General features: G+C 27.4%; 4 protein-coding genes across 9 annotated transcripts in view; 2 read left to right on the top strand and 2 right to left on the bottom strand.

Moving 5' to 3' along the window:
- The first annotated feature begins 397 nt into the window (after positions 1-397).
- LOC122717759 (sec1 family domain-containing protein 2-like) lies at positions 398-3,486 on the top strand. Of its 2 annotated transcripts, XM_043942144.1 has the most exons (11): positions 398-551; positions 673-927; positions 1,021-1,263; positions 1,351-1,620; positions 1,709-1,891; positions 1,977-2,234; positions 2,307-2,435; positions 2,514-2,745; positions 2,801-2,909; positions 3,024-3,173; positions 3,273-3,486. In XM_043942144.1, exons 2-11 carry the CDS (start codon positions 709-711, stop codon positions 3,484-3,486), a joined length of 2,007 nt encoding a protein of 668 aa, XP_043798079.1. In that variant the 5' UTR covers positions 398-551; positions 673-708. The 2 variants fall into 2 exon arrangements, with proteins under 2 accessions (XP_043798079.1, XP_043798080.1); XM_043942145.1 differs by lacking the exon at positions 3,024-3,173.
- Positions 3,487-3,524: 38 nt separating this feature from the next.
- LOC122717760 lies at positions 3,525-4,513 on the bottom strand. Its single transcript, XM_043942146.1, has one exon. It carries the CDS (start codon positions 4,317-4,319, stop codon positions 3,525-3,527), a length of 795 nt encoding a protein of 264 aa, XP_043798081.1. The 5' UTR covers positions 4,320-4,513.
- A 390-nt stretch (positions 4,514-4,903) lies between these two features.
- Positions 4,904-7,363, top strand: LOC122717766 (protein will die slowly). The gene is made up of 9 exons (XM_043942152.1): positions 4,904-4,965; positions 5,177-5,326; positions 5,430-5,526; positions 5,656-5,819; positions 5,966-6,055; positions 6,384-6,523; positions 6,598-6,829; positions 6,924-7,011; positions 7,075-7,363. The coding sequence occupies exons 2-9, from the start codon at positions 5,234-5,236 to the stop codon at positions 7,173-7,175; spliced, it is 1,005 nt and encodes a 334-aa protein (XP_043798087.1). The 5' UTR covers positions 4,904-4,965; positions 5,177-5,233; the 3' UTR covers positions 7,176-7,363.
- Positions 7,364-7,843: 480 nt separating this feature from the next.
- Positions 7,844-16,891, bottom strand: part of LOC122717792 (protein purity of essence) — a 31,529-nt gene continuing 22,481 nt past the window's right edge. For 4 of the 5 annotated variants that reach the window (XM_043942191.1, XM_043942193.1, XM_043942192.1 and 1 more), the window contains 12 exons: positions 16,622-16,834; positions 15,946-16,122; positions 15,654-15,828; positions 15,391-15,541; positions 14,938-15,316; positions 14,544-14,846; positions 14,178-14,407; positions 9,798-14,088; positions 9,265-9,719; positions 8,739-9,063; positions 8,460-8,619; positions 7,844-8,254 (listed from right to left, as the gene is read on the bottom strand). In XM_043942191.1, coding sequence (XP_043798126.1) covers positions 8,193-8,254; positions 8,460-8,619; positions 8,739-9,063; positions 9,265-9,719; positions 9,798-14,088; positions 14,178-14,407; positions 14,544-14,846; positions 14,938-15,316; positions 15,391-15,541; positions 15,654-15,828; positions 15,946-16,122; positions 16,622-16,834 — 6,921 coding nt within the window. In that variant the 3' untranslated portion in view covers positions 7,844-8,192. The remainder of the gene's footprint in view (positions 8,255-8,459; positions 8,620-8,738; positions 9,064-9,264; positions 9,720-9,797; positions 14,089-14,177; positions 14,408-14,543; positions 14,847-14,937; positions 15,317-15,390; positions 15,542-15,653; positions 15,829-15,945; positions 16,123-16,621; positions 16,835-16,891) is intronic. The other variant, XM_043942194.1, reaches the window with a different exon arrangement.

The following is a 16,891-nucleotide window of genomic DNA, read 5'->3' as shown; positions in this document are numbered from 1 at the left end:
ACAAAAATATACTTCTATTATTGCTATTATCTATATATAAAATCTATTATTTATATTTTATATCTATTATATATATCTATATATATCTATTATTTATATTTTAAATTATACTAATGCAAAAATATTGAAATTTATCTTATTTTGTTTTTCTGTTATTCATCTTTTTGTAAAGTATAAATTATTAAAAAATAAAATAAATTTAAAATAGTAAAATTAAAAAGAAATTTAAATTACGCATCATACAACTTTATAAATTACACAATTCAAAAAAATAACTGATTTGACAAGTTATATTATAATAAACTCCCGCCAAAATTATGGCGCTGTTGCATTATAGCGATAAAGATATAATATAACGGAAAGGAATTGATAAAACTCTCATAGTCATAGTGGAGCATAAAATATTTGGCAGTTCTGTTTGTATCAAATTTGATGACATTTTGGTGACAAGATTTGTATCATTATATTTATTTCGAAAATATAGCAAATATTGATAAAGAAGTTTATATATGTATAATGTATATAATATACAAATAATTTACAAAATTTTTGTAATTATTTTTCTCAATTAAACTCGATTGATCACAATTTTATTTATATATATCATCTATATAACATTAAGAAAAATATTTAATATTTAAATAAAAGTTTATTCGTTTATTTATTTAATAGATTATAAATAATGAAAAGTCGAAAAAGTAATACTTAATGAAATTTGGAAAAAAAATGACAGATATTATTTTAGAAATTAAAAAGTTTATTTCTGAAAGTTGGACAAATATTTTTATGGAAGTATGTAATGCAGTAGTTTATATAGATCATTGTGCAATTGAATGTTTACATTGGTATACAGCTGGTAAAAGCTATTTAGCATTGAAAGATGCTGGAGCAGCTGCAGTTTATGAAATTGGCATGTATCATTTTCGAGTAAGTATATGTATATATTTTATTCACATCTATATAAATTTAAAAATAAAAAAAACATTATTAAATGTGCATTCCTTTTATTTTTATTTTTAGTATGTTGAAGTAAAAGATGTTAAGAAAGCTGTTATTATATCAACATCTAGTGATCCAGCATTTTATCAACGTACAATTAAAATGATTCTAACAAAGAATATATTCCAAAACTGTATTGTTTATTGTAGTGTACCTTGTTGCACTATCAACCATTTAGGAACATCATTTATTGAAGAAAAATTAAACTATAATAAATTAAAAAAGGATATTAAAATTTGGATGACTTCAAGAAATCTTTCTCAAGTTAGTTAATTAATCATTTATTTTTTTCAAATCTATAAATTTTTTCCAAATTTATATCTAGTTAAAACTAAATAAATTACTTTATAGGAACCCGTTGTCAATATTATTTATGCACCAATTTTTATTGCCTTTTTGAATAAAAATTTGTTTGTAACACCTCCTTTTGGAGATTTGATGCCACCTTTGGATACAAATATTTTAAAAGATATGATTATTAAATTGAATTTTTTAGCATATTCATTTTATAATCTATTTAATAATATAAAAGCTAGATTAGATATTTATTCAGTTGGAAAATTTAGTGATCATCTTGCAGAAAATTTGGAAGATTATATATCTAGTATTAATCACCAAAATGTGAGTATAAGAAGTAATAAGATAATAAAAATATGAATTTTAATATAATAATGAAAAATAATTTTTTAATTCACTGTTATGTTTATAGCATTTATCAGAGTCTCCAAAAGTAGGTATCTCTCTTATTTTGATTGACAGAACATTGGATCTTTGTACACCTACTAGTAATAATACAGAATCTTTTCTCACAAAAATATTACGAACATTTCCTCGTTTACCAAATCATGATAATGATGTAGCTATTAACATATCACCTATGTTTGGAACAACAGTAAGTAAGCATACATGAGTATTTATTTATATAGCTATTGTTATTAATTTATTTATTTTATGTTTACTTTTCTATGGATTTTAAGAATATTTTAGAATCATATGAAATACCTGGATGTTTAGCAAGCATAGAAAATATTATGATGGATCTTTTTATTTCACAAAAAGAAAAAAAATTGTTAGGTACAGCCAATCAATTTTTAAGTGATATAGCTCTAACAACAGATAGCTCTAAGTTGAGAACACCATCAAGAATTTCTGGTCATAGTTTAGAAAAATTTCTTAGTAAAATTCAATCTACAAACAATATTGCTTCTTTAGCAATTCACATAGAAAAACTTCAGGTGACTTATTTGGTTTTTAATTTCTTTATATATTTAATATATTTTAGGAAGTTTTTTAATTTTTGAATGTAGTGTATTTTAGCAATAATTGAAGCATCTACATCACAAAAAGCTAGTCAGCTTGAATTACTTACTAGTTTAGAAAAATTAGCTTTACAAAATCTTTCAGTAAGTCGAGAATCTTCAAGCATACTTATACAGGTAATCATTCTCTCAATTTTAATTTTTATCCATATAATACATATATATGATATATATCTAAATCAAATAATTTTTTAGTTAAGTAATATTATACGTACACGAATTCATAGAGGACTTGATATTGATAATTTATTAGCGTTATTAATTTACATTTATGCTCTTGCGGGAACGCAGATACAATTTTCTGCACAACAAGAACATCAATTAGAAGAATCAATTGCGAATGCAATCTTTGAAGATCTACAAATTTTAAAAAACAATCCATTGATTAATACAAAATCGGCATATCAGCGTACTTTATTACTGTTAGGTAGGTTTTTTTTTAAATAATGTAATAAATTATTAATAACATTTGTGAATATTAGGAGCGGACGATGTTACTGTAGCACAAGAAACATCATGTAGGATTGCAGCGCGTTTTATCAATATTCTTCGATTAGTCGCGGAACAACGTTTAATATTACAAGATTACAGGTGAAAACTTTGTTTTTTAATTTTTATCTTTATATAGTTATAAATTATTCATTCTATTTTCTTTCTTAATCATTTTTTTTTTTCAAAAATAATTTTATTTATAATCATTTGTAGATTTTGTATGTTGAAACCAAGTTCTCAAGAAGTAATTCGACATATTAGTATTTTAGAACAAATTATTAAGGATATATTTGATGTAGATGTAAATCGAGAATTACGGGATCTCCATAAAAAATCATCTTCATTTATTCAAGCCAGTTTTAAGTAATATTTCTTTTTTTTCTTAACATATCATATAATTAAAACTTTTAAAATAAATAATAAATTTTTAAAACTTTCTCACAAATCTTTTTTGCATTGCAGTTTATTTTTAAGAGGTAAAACAAAACATCATCCTCGAGATAATTCTTATATTTTAATATACATTGTTGGAGGAATTACTGCAGAAGAAGCAAAAATAATTCAAGAAATAGTATCTGTACAAGAAAAACATAGCAACAAAAAAACACCATATGTCATTCTAGCAGGATCTAGATTGTTAAATCCTTTGGATATAGTGGAAAAAATATTTTTTTAATTATTAATTTTTTTTTAAATCTATAAATATAATAGAATTTATTTTCTTTCCCTATTTATTTTCCATTTTATACCATTAGATAATATAGAATAATGTATTTTTTTAATAATTTGTGATGTTTCTAATGTACATATAAAATTTTTTGAATTACTTATTCTAGATAAATATATTTTGTAATCTATGTTATTTGTTAATTTATTTCTTTTCTTACATATTTTTTCACTCAATTTAGTATATATTGTTGCAATATTAAATTGAGTTGTATGTATTTTAATAACTTTTAATAAATTTTTTATATAAGTATCAATTGTGATAATATTGTCTTCACAATCTTGCCAATAATATGCTGTTATACTATCAATAGCTAAAAGTGCAATTTTGGTATTATCAAGAAATATGTCATCTAATGTACGTAATGTTAGAGAAAATTGTTCACTATTATAACAATTTATAATATGCAAGTTGTGTAAAGAATTTTTAATAATAGTTGTTTTATCAAAATCTATTTCCATTGCTTCAGATGCAAATGACATAGCATCATTTATAATACCACTCATTAATTCAATTAATTTTGAAATTTGAAAATGATGATCAGTATTTATCAAAATAGCTGAAGCATTACATCCTTTAATTTGATAATAATTTGGTAAAATACACTTTGCAAGTATTTGAGATAAAAGAAGACTTTTTCCAGATGATTGTTCTCCATTAATTTCTATAATATCTGTATTTCGAGGACCCTCGAGAAATAATGTATCTTCAATTCCACATAAACTTGGTTTATTATTTAATCTTGCGAGCAATTCTGCTCCGGATTCTATTTGAGATCGCATAGATTTTTTTTATATTTTAATTTGTTTTTATATTTTATTAATTTTAATTAAATCACTATTTAGATTTTTCTTTTGATTTTTCATAAGCATAAATATTATATACATAGATATACATATTGGATATCAATATAGTTGGCATAATGAATTATATAAATTAGAATTACCTAAAAAGTAAGGTTAATGTTCTTCTCGTAAGACTAAAGCCCGTATCACAATTTTTTAGTTAATAGGATAGACGAATTATAATTGTAACTAATGTCACACGATGGCAGTGTATGCTGTATTTCGCGTTTATATTTCATGAATTTAATATAGGACATCGAATATTATAAAAGTAACAATTTTATTGTTTTTTATTTTTGTCATATGTGTATGTATACATATGTGTGGATGTTAAAAAGTTTTTCATGAATGAAAAAATGCTTTATTTATGAAGATATAAATAAAAAACATTCAAAAATTAAAAACAGAGAATTATATAGAAAACTAACAAAATTGAAATTCAAATTTCACAAATAATAGATAAATTCTATAGATATATATAATAATAAATAAATTCAACACTTGATAAAGTAATGGTTAATAAAAAATTATTTTTTAATCACATGTGTATTAGTGATTTTAAGAAAATGTAAAGGTGTCCTTAGTAAGTTTTGGTTATATTATGAATTTAAAATACAATTTATTTTTATTTAATTATTTTATTAAATTATTTTTATAATTATTTTAAATAGAATTTGAAAAAATTTATTTTTTCAACAAAGAAACATTTTCATTTAAATTTTTATTTAAGGATTAAATAATATATATGTTAAAAATTATTAAAACTTTTTTTATTCATTATAATTTTTGTTTAGGTACATGATTTAATTTCTATCTCATAAGTCAATATATTTGTTAAAACTTTTCTGAAAATGGTGCCACTTGGACCATCACCAGGGCATCAAACATCTGTTAATAACACTGCAACTGCTCCAACCACTGGTACTAAAAGCAGTTCAACATTAGTAAGTTAATTTTATATTTTAATATTTTGGACTTTTTTTATTATTTTTTTTTTCTCATTTTATTTTTGAATAATCTCAAAAATTTGTTTTCTGATTTTTGTAGAAACCAAATTATACATTAAAGTATACCTTAGCAGGACATACTAAAGCAGTTTCTTCCGTAAAGTTCAGTCCCAATGGAGAATGGCTTGCTAGTTCTTGTAAATATAAATATATATTTTAAAAACAATGTAACATCAAATCAAGTATTTAATTTATCATTAATTTAAGTAATAAGTATTAATTTTATGATTGCTGTATCTATTTTGAATTTAATTTCTTATTTGTAGCTGCAGATAAATTAATTAAAATATGGGGATCCTATGATGGGAAATTTGAGAAAACTATATCTGGTCATAAGCTTGGTATTTCAGATGTTGCATGGTCTAGTGATAGTAGATTGTTAGTATCTGCTTCTGATGATAAAACTTTAAAAATATGGGAATTAAGTTCTGTAAGTTTGAATATAAAAAAATATTTAAAAATATTTATATTTAAATTTAGTTTTATATTAATATACAATGAAGTTTTTTTTATTATAGATAAATGAAATAAAATTAAATTATAATAAATTTATATACAATTCTTTTTATTTTATAGGGAAAATGTTTAAAAACTTTAAAAGGTCATAGTAATTATGTCTTTTGTTGCAATTTTAATCCACAGTCAAATCTAATAGTTTCTGGTTCTGTAAGTATTTTAATATAAAAATTTATGTGATCTTCTATAATATGTAGACCTGAATAATATATATATAAGATAGAAAAAGAATATAATATATATTTCAAAATAATAAATTAAACTTAATATGAAAATAAAAATAATAATTCAAAAAAAAAATTAAAATTAAATAAAAAAAGCACCAATTAATTTAATATTAAATATTTTTACAAATGTTTTTGTATAAGTTATAAAGGTTTGCATGCATAAATGAATAATATTGAATAATATGAATAATATGCATAAATGAATAATATGAATAATATATGAATAATATTAACTCAATGAATATTATTAGTTTGATGAAAGTGTTCGAATATGGGATGTTAGAACTGGAAAATGTCTAAAAACATTACCTGCTCATTCAGATCCTGTAAGTGCAGTTCATTTTAATAGGGATGGATCATTAATTGTATCTAGTAGTTATGATGGATTATGGTAAGTATGCATATTTTATTTTATATGAATTCTTAAAAAATATAGAAATATTATTAATAATACAATTATTCTAGTCGAATTTGGGATACAGCATCTGGCCAATGCTTAAAGACTTTAATTGATGATGATAATCCTCCTGTATCTTTTGTAAAATTTTCACCAAATGGAAAATACATTTTAGCAGCAACATTGGACAATACATTAAAGCTTTGGGATTATAGCAAAGGAAAATGTTTGAAAACATATACAGGTCATAAAAATGAAAAATATTGTATTTTTGCAAATTTCTCAGTTACAGGAGGAAAGGTAAGTTATATTGCAAATTTTATGTGGAATATACTTATTAGATATTTTAATTATATAAATTATCATTATTGAATTGAATTTTTATGTTTATCAGTGGATTGTTTCGGGTTCAGAAGACAATATGGTGTATATTTGGAATTTGCAGACCAAGGAAATTGTTCAAAAACTGCAAGGTCATACAGGTATAAATAAATTATATATCTTATTATGAAATATCATATTTTGATTTCTTTATTGATTTGTAGATGTGGTATTATGTACGACGTGTCATCCGACCGATAACATTATAGCTTCAGCCGCCCTTGAAAATGATAAAACTATCAAATTATGGAAAAGTGATACATAGAATATATATTATGTTATTCATGATGTCATTAAAAATCCTACAAAAAACTTGTATCTGTTAGAAACGTCCTATTCGCTCTCTTTTTATTTTTAAAATTTTTATATTTGATCATGTTTCGATATTAATTTCATCAATTTTAATATCCTGAAATTTATTATTTTAACATATAACTCATAATTTTGGGTAATTTTAAAAAATATAACTCTGATTTATTTAATTCAAAAATAATATATCTATAATCAAAAAATAAAAAATTACACATTATGTTATGTAATTTTATGCAGAATTCTTTTAGGTCAATATAAATGAATAAATCGAACAATCTAATTATTTCTATCGATTTTGAATAAACCGAAAGATAAATAATTTTTTAACAATTTTCTCTTATAATTTCTGTATTTATTGTATAATCGATTACTTTAAGTTTGTCACTATGTAATTTACTTGTAAAATGGATATATTTTTTTTATCTATAATAAAAGAATAAAATATGTATAATATAAAAAAAGAAAAATAGATAAAATGAATCCTTTTAATATAAATTTATATATAAAAAAAAATTATTAATATATTTAATATATTCGTATTTAAAATAAAATATTTGTACTTTTTTATTTGCAAATAAGAATATAGCATAAATAAATATTACTGGATTGAAGTATTAAATTATAATACGATATTTCGTATTTTATTAAAGCACATATTTTTTTTTTTAAACGTACAATTATAGAATTGTGTTAATACGCAATACACCAATTTGATTTTCTCTATCGAAAAAGCAAAAAATAACTCGCAATTTACAGAGCGAGTATTATTTCCATTTATAGTGATAGAGATAAAAAAAAAAGGAACTTTGTAAACATATGAAAAAGCAATTAATTTTTATGTTGTATGTATATGTATGCGCATGTGTGAAATAAAGAAAATAAAGTGGACGAAACTTGAGAATTCGGAAAAAATTATTATATTTATATGTAAAAGAGTGCATTTTCTTCAGCAATATTCGTCTTATTTTTTTTAACCGAATCTTCGCAAAATGTCACTTATATATGTAGGATCCGTTATTTCGTCCAATAAACCTAAAAAATAACAAAAATTATTGCAAAATATCATAATTGTAAAGAAGATCGATAAATGTACATACTACGTTAGAAACTTTTTAAAAAAAAATCCATTTGAAGAAATTTTTATAGATCAAAAACAATAAAAAATTTTTTTTCTTAAAAACAATTATAGCATATTCTACTTTCATTATTCATGCTATATATATTTCTTTTTATTTACCGACAACATCACAAAATTCTTCGAAAGATGTACAGGGTAACAATTCGTCACGGTATGTAGCTAATACATGTTCCGAAGCTTTTAACATAGCTTCGTCATTATGCCTGATATATTCAGCCAAAACTGATGGCCATTGATTATCGGACAATATGTTAACTTTCTATGAAAAAACAAGAGAAGATAACAAAATTAAATAAAAAATTAAATAATTATTAATAAATTAATAATACTTAGATTGAATTGTATATTATATATAATAAATAATAATAAGAAATATACCTTGAAGAAATGAGTATAAATACAATCGACTAGTCCAAAAAAGATTAAGGCGTTTTTATATACAGCGTAATGCTTAATAGTAACATCGACAATAGTTTTTGTCGGACCCGATGGCGAAACATATCGTTGATGGGCAAGAACAATTAATTTATTTAAATGAACTATTCTATATGTTTTCCAACGAGCCGGTGAATGAAGCAAGAGAGACATGGTGCACTGATAAAACGGTCCTTCCGCTTCGTAACAACTATCGAGCCAACTAGAACCTGGTGGCGTTTCCAAATATCCAATTAATGTTTTATCTGCTCGAGTGTCTGCTAGTGTGCTACAAAAAAATTATACACATATNTATATTCTAAACTATCTAATATTATATATATATATTATAATATATATTATATAATTATTATATTATATAATAATATATCTTTTTAAAATTTATATAGTTTGAAAATTTAAATATTAAATGAAATAAATATAAACATATGAAGAAAAATAAGATAAAAAAACTTCTTATTTAACATACGTGTTGATTACATAAAGTGCAGTATGAATTAAATAAGGGATCAAATGCATATTTGATTGTGGACCTCCTCCTCCACTATCTTCATGAAAACTTTTTTCTTGAGCAAATCGCAACAATAACAATTTCAAATCATGAACAGTTGATGGATAAGATATGTCGCGATGACTCGTACATTCTTGCAAATAAGTATTATGCCTTGCTAAACAACTAGCAAAAGCAGATTCTAAAACTTGAGGACCCCATAATGGTAAGAGTCCATTACATTTAGTATTCGCATTTTGCAATGCTGCACTTTCCCATTCATCTCTGCCACGTGCCAGTCTTACTGCAGACATATGACAATCTACATGAACAACATTGAAATGTGTAACAGTAGTATATCCTACTGTTTTTCTTTGTTTTGTTTCAAATTCTTCAACATTGCAACGTTTTGAAAATGTATAAATGGCCAAAACCTAAATACAAGAATAGAGACAAAAAAATATATAATGTTTGCAAAGATAAAAAAGATTTAGGGAAAAAAAGATTCTTACCATATTTGGTTTAAATTTGTATCCCTCGCGACAAATAACACAAACTAATCCTGTTTCATCACCTAAATCTTCCATTTGTTGAAGAATTGCTCCACTAGCTACTACTTGACCTTTATCATTTGTTTGCATGCCTAATGCACCTAACTGTCTTTCTCGCATAGCCATTGCCAAACGTTTTTTTTCGCTACGTGTATGTTGTCGAGCTTTTTCTATTAATTCAGCAACGCGTTTATTTGTACATAATGCTTCCAATAAATTTTCTGCTAGAGATCCAACATGCTCATCAGAAGATACTTGTTCTAATCTATGTATTATACTGATTGTAAATTGTGATACCGCCAACTGTGTTGGTTCATGATCCGTTGCTAGGCCAGTTAAGAATCGTAAAATATATTTGAGCGCAGGTTTAGAAATATAGTCTTTTAATTCATCACTATCCGTTCGTAATAGCGTAGGCTTAAGACAAGGAGCACGCACAGTTATATATTCGAAAGCATCTTTTACGATCCCCATGCTTATAATGTAATCTTTGAGAGTGTTTCCAATGGCATTGCGCTCAATGGCTTGAGTGAGAATGCAAAATAGTTCAAGTTTTTGTTCATCTTCTGCTGTATGTTCATGGTCAAATTCATAAAAATTTAATACAGGTTTAAAATAATCACAAAGAAGAGCCATTTTTTCACGATTGCCATATGTAAGAGCGGCTAATACACGTGCGAGTTGTGGCAATATATTACTTTGTCTGACTGCAGTTGATTGAGCACAAGAGAGGAGCGCTTTTATATGCTCCGGTCCACTTGATGTATGTGAAAAAGCTTCAAGTGTAGATAAGGATGCATGCGTTAAAATCGTTTCCATAATTTCTAATAATTGTTCTGTAATTTTCGCTTGCCAATTTTCTGATTCAGTTGCAAGACAGCGTTGAAGAACGTCGAGAAATACTGTTACTGCTCCCAATTTACTTAAAACTTCTTGATTTTTTTTCACTTTAACCGAAAGTCGAAACAATTTAAGAAGAACTTGAAGCAACGGTCGAGCTCGATTGACATTTTGTATAGCCGCTAATCTATTTACCATTACTTGAAGACCACCACAATCTGCTAAAACATTTGCCATTTTATATACTTCTTCATTGTTTACTTCTTGTTCGCTGTTTGCATTCAAACTTTCAACAAATTCTTCAGTTGCATCTCCAAGTAATCCTCGCATCCGATATACAACACGCATAGCATCACATTCTCCACCTTCTGGTACCCAAATTTTCTTATATACTTCTTTTACAGGCAAATCCAAACTAATAATTTTATTATTAACTAAAAGCTCCATTCCATTATCATCTTCCAATAAAGCAATTAATTCACAATCTAGACAAATCTTATTTTTTACATCTCGCATAAGGGGTCCTAAACCAGGTTCTAAGCTACTATAAGGATTTCCCAACATTCTACCTTGGAGAAAATCTTCTTGTTGTGAATCTTTCTCAAGAGTTAAATAAAACTCTCCTACATCGTTTTCTTCCGGATAAATAATCGAACAAAGTCTTTCAAAAATGAACACTGGTGTACAGACATCTTCGATGCTACATTTTTGTACTGTTTCCACACAAATTGCCATAAAAGCCTTAGTTTCTTCTTCAGTGCCTGTAGTCATTTCTTCAAGAAGTTCCAATAATTTTTTTTGCGTATCATCGATTAATCTTGTTCGTTGGACAACTAATCTTCTTAGAGATAGATAACCATTAAGTACAGCACCTACCAACCGACTTTTATATTGCTGTTTGATATTTTCTTGTTCGAGAAACGTTGCTATTAATTCGGTCAACATTTTCAAAGAATAACCTTGTGCCAAATCACTAGTTAATGTAGTTTCTTCCAGCCGATGAAGTTCTTCGATTTCTCTTGTTAAAAGATCTGCAAGTAAAGTCATAACACCTCGTACTGCTAAAAATTGTTTCCAAGGCGGTTGTCTGATTAAACTTTGATATAATGTCAGAAATTCTGTGCTACTTTCGCCAGCTGTACGTAATTCTTCTAAATAACAAGTAAGTAAAACAAGTACTTCTTTTTTTCGTTCAGTACCTTGACACAAACTTTCTATCATGTTACAAGCAACTTGTCGTGCTAATCGTGAACTTGGATTAAACAGAACTTCCTTCAACCAAGCACCGTCAGCCAATTTTAATGGTTGAACACCATGCTGTCTTAAACATCGGTTATGCCATCTATGTCCATATTTTTCCATTAAATAAAGTGCTCGAGTTTCTTCCTTCTTCATTGGTTTGCCTGAAGATTGTTCTATTTTTCTAGTAGGCATACGGCGAATCCATTCGGAATACGAATGTTTTGAATCACCATTTAACCATTTATTTACATCAATAGTAATACCTTCAATCGGTTGAACAGTTGCCAATGATTCAATATTTTTTTCTTTAGTTTTCTTTGAGACTGGTTGCTCTGGTTTCACGAGACCTTGCAATATTTTTAAACACGGTAAAATGATACTTTCCATGACAACAGGACTCTTCGATTCTTTACACGCCATCAAAAATAATTGCATGACACAACGTAATTTTTGTTCCCAGCAAGTATCCTCTTTCTGAATCAAAGCTGCCAATAACGCCATTTCGTGACGTACTGCTAATGATAAATCTGATGTAACAACGCGACCACGAAGTGTCAAAGTGATTCGACAAGTTAATAAAGAACAAAGCTCTTTAGTAGACTGAGCATTGTCTCTAGTAACGAGACATAACAATTGTCGTACTTCTTCCTGCATTTGTACAGTACCTTTGCGTAAATTATGCTCAACTAATTCCTGGATTAATCCTTGTTTACACAAAACTTCTTTAGCTACTTGATTAGTAGCAAGAGCACGTAATAAGGTTAAGCAATGTTCTGTAGCTGCGGTTGCACATCCATAACAACGACCTACTGTTTGCGGATTCACGCACCCAACAACAGATTGTGAATGAGGTCTTGTCACTGTCGATATCGATTGAGGAACATTTACTATTGCCGAAGCTTCTTCTTTGTCAGTAGCAATTGTATCGTTGCTTGATGAGCAACTGGCAATAATTTGTCCTCTCTGTTGACGATCATATGCTACAAGTTCTCGTCGGCAAGCCAAAACTCTTTGTATAATTTTACTTAATTCTTCAAAAGAAGTTTTACATTCACCACAGTATCTTTGAGCAAGTAATTGTATAGCTCTGTTTACTTGAGTACTTCCACTTGATACTTGAATAGCAGCTGCTGCTGCTGCACCATCTTCTACCAAACCACGATCCAATCGATGTTCTGATATTTTAATCAATAACATTTCTAACGTTGGCTTATTTGAAATTAAAGTTTTATATACTCTATCAGCTTTTTCGAGTAAAGTATTAATCGTCGCTACTGTCTTTTTTCGATCATCATCACTCTCAATAGGATCAACTGCACAACATGGTCTACCAGTAAGCGTATAATCAAACTTGGCGTATTTGCAAAAACCACAAGCATGACAAAGGAATGGATCTTTCTCGTCATAATTGATTGCTCTACATTTATGACATTGAAATACATTTTCCCCGCAATTCCCACAAACGCCAGGATTTGCAGGCACATTCGCAGAACATCGTGGACATTGTAAAGTTTCAGAAGAAGCCTGTATATCTTCATAAAAATCTGCATATTCAATCATCAAATTGCACGCGACAATCGGTAATGGAAATTCCATTTTGATTTCTGTTTGTCCTTGAGCTAGTGTAATCTTTTTAGCTTTGTGCCACATAGCCGGTTTATTTTTTAATTCAACTACTGCTTGAACCGATCGATTGTTATAATAAATATTAATCGAACGTACCATTTTTGTTCTTTTTAAATCACCTATGCGAAGAATAATACGACTAATCGTATAACTACCGATCAATTTTACAATTTGTGTGGTTGTTGTGAATTTTGAATCAACTTTAATTGAAGAAAGTTTAATTGTCGACATTGAAACTTCAGGATTATTGCATACTAAGCAAGGTTCACTTTCCAAATAATATCCATCTAATTCAACGAACTGAGCAAGATTTGCATATAAATTTGCATTTGGATGACGTGCAAGCAATTGATTTTGCGCGCGTAACACTGCAACTGCTTGTTCCATATAGTTGTGCATTTTTTTACTTGCATGCTGAGTTTTTAGAGAAAAGTAACCAAGCAAGTCAACAAATTGTGCCGCTTTTCGACCATAAGCTGGCAGCAAAGGCCATAATTGCCACAATAAGTCTAATAGAACTTCTTGATCTGCCGGACCACAATTTCTATATAGTAAAAAAAAATTAAAATGTTTAATTTGAACAAACGCTAGGAAAATTAAATAAAAAGAAGAGAAAAAAAAATATAAATTTACTTATAAATAGCCAATATCAAGGAATGTGCTTGCCAACGAACATTCGTATTATTTGTCTCAAGTAAAAAAGTTTGAATGAATTTCATTAATAGGTTTGGAGAGACTTGTTTTTGAATTTGTTCAACTAAAGCTAAACATTGAGCTTCCTCAAATTTAGCTTCTGTATCTGAATCTTCAGATTTTTCACGTTCTCGCTTCTCTTTCGTTGTTATAGTCCCAGACTTCGGTTCCTATCGAAGTAAAATAATAATTCAAAATATAAATTTTCTCAAATCTTTTTCTTTTCTTTCCTATCACTTTTTCTTTTATATATCATATGCGTTCTTTTTTTTTCTAAAAAGAAAAATAAAAGATAGTTTTGCTTACTTTCGTTTTAATATCTTTCGTTTCTTTTGATTTATTGTTCGAACATATAGCACATTGTAGAAGTTGCAACACTGTAGGACTAACACCTTCGTCTAAAAGTGTTGATATAGTAAACAAATAAGATAATACTGTATTCTGTTTTAAACAGAATCGTTGCCAATTTCCTGTACGACTTGTAGCTATCTCAACACAACATTTCAAGTGTTCAATTAAATCTACTAATGAATCATATGGTAAATTAATAGAATGAGAATGAGTTTGAAGAGGATCAAATCCACCAGCGGTACAGCATTGTTGTACTGACTATAAAAAAAATAAAGTATAATGTAATACCTACTAATACATATAAGAAATATAAAGAAAAATACAATAAAGATTATAAAAATTAATTTACCTGAATGTGTGAAATTAGAGCATGTAAATCACGAAGTTGTCTGTATTTTTCTTTATTACCACAAATAAAAAGCAATAATTTGCGCACTTGTCTTCTAACAAGTGGTGCTTGATAAGACATCATATATTCACAAAGATAAAAGTACCAAGGTTGTTCAAAAGCTGTCTGTGCCGAATTACTTTCAGCATATTTATATACTTGATAGGGTAATCGTAGTACCATTTCTGTTAATAATTGCGGATAAGGTTCAAATATATCACTGGGATGTCCCTTTACATGCTGTCGCAAAAAAAGCGGTGACATGTCTGGTAAAGAGGCTGTAAGATGTTCTTTAAGTAATTGACCGCCAAGAATAGTATCAGTTTCTTCGGTTGATGTTCTAGAAGAAAATATATTGATCAGTATATTAGACAATTTATCATTAAATGCATATATCCAATAAAAAAAACTTACGTTTTCCAATATTCTAGCAATGCTTTTAATAAAGTCGAACAATAATCAATTACTCCAGCTTTATTAAGTATTGTAGCTGCCATTTGAGAAATAAAATTCGAATTTTCTGCTTGTGTTTTAGCAGTATGTTTTGAGCGAGACATTAAAACACCTATTAGTATTAGACAAATTTTAAATATATTATATACATTTTAAATATATATCAAAAACAAATAGTTTATTATTCATCATGATAAGTTTATAATTAAATAATAATAACTCACTTAATAATCGCATAATAACTAAATGAACTTCTCGTTTGTTATTACGTTGCCATATGTTAGTTGTATCCGGTTTATCCATTTCTAACTCAGTTACCAATATTCGAAGTAATCGTTCAACACAAGCTTTGTCTTTTTCTTCTTGTCCATCTAAATCAGCTGTTAATATTAATAATACCTGAAAAATTAAGATTTTTGAAGCATTAAATTTAATTCAAAATTATAAATTAATCGAAATAAGAAAAATTAATTGTAAATTAATTGAATTTTAAAAAATATGGAAAATTAAACAAACCTGCATAAATGGAATAGTTAAAACACCAGGCACATTTATCAAATTTGGTATAAATCGCATGAGTTTATCGAGTAATAATAATCGTATAGTATGCAATTTTGCAGTGATTTCACAACTTGTATCATTTTCTTGTTCTATTACGTGTTCTTGTTCCGTACCTTCTTCTTGTTCGGTAACCTGGACAAAAAATCACACATTATCATTGTAACATTAATTTGTCTTGATTTTTTATCACAAAATAGTAAAATGCGCTATATAAGAGAAAAGAAGAAAATAGAAAGAATGTAAGTTCATTTACGGTAGACTTTCGTTTTAAATATTCCTTTTAATATATATATATAAAATAGATATTAAAAATATACTTTTTAATTAATGTATCGAGACACGATATATGAATACGAAGATGGAGAAAAAATGAAACTGAAATTGACTGTATGAATAATACACAAATGTGTATTATATCGAGAGTCTACCGTGAGAAAAAAGTACGAACAAACAAACGAATGAACACACGAATAAAGACGAGCAAATGGACAAACAAGATGAATGAAACACAGATAGCACTTGAAAAAAGATCAGAAACAAACATTTGTTATTCATCACATAACATTGGATACAAAATAACCATGAAAAACAGTAATCAGCCAACGACGAACGCAGTGACGAAAGCACTTACGGTGAAAGCCGCGGGAAGACCCACGGAATTAGTTTCGGAACGTGGTGCTTGGTTGACTCCAATTCCTCCAATCGGAGGTATAGAATCGGGACCATTGTCTCCGTATGCGGAGCTCCTTCCCGATACATTATGCTCCCCCGTCATGCTGTCTACAGCACTTCCTCCGCTTTCGCTTCCACCGCTCTCGCTACCCTTGCTACCACCACTACCACCCTAACATAAAATATATCCCAAACATTACTACCACCTACAATAACATTTTCGATAATC

The sequence above is a fragment of the Apis laboriosa genome, unplaced genomic scaffold (assembly GCF_014066325.1).
Source record: "Apis laboriosa isolate Shangri-la unplaced genomic scaffold, ASM1406632v1 scaffold58_cov148, whole genome shotgun sequence".
NCBI lineage: Eukaryota > Metazoa > Arthropoda > Insecta > Hymenoptera > Apidae > Apis > Apis laboriosa.
This window is presented reverse-complemented; position numbering and strand designations above follow the sequence as displayed.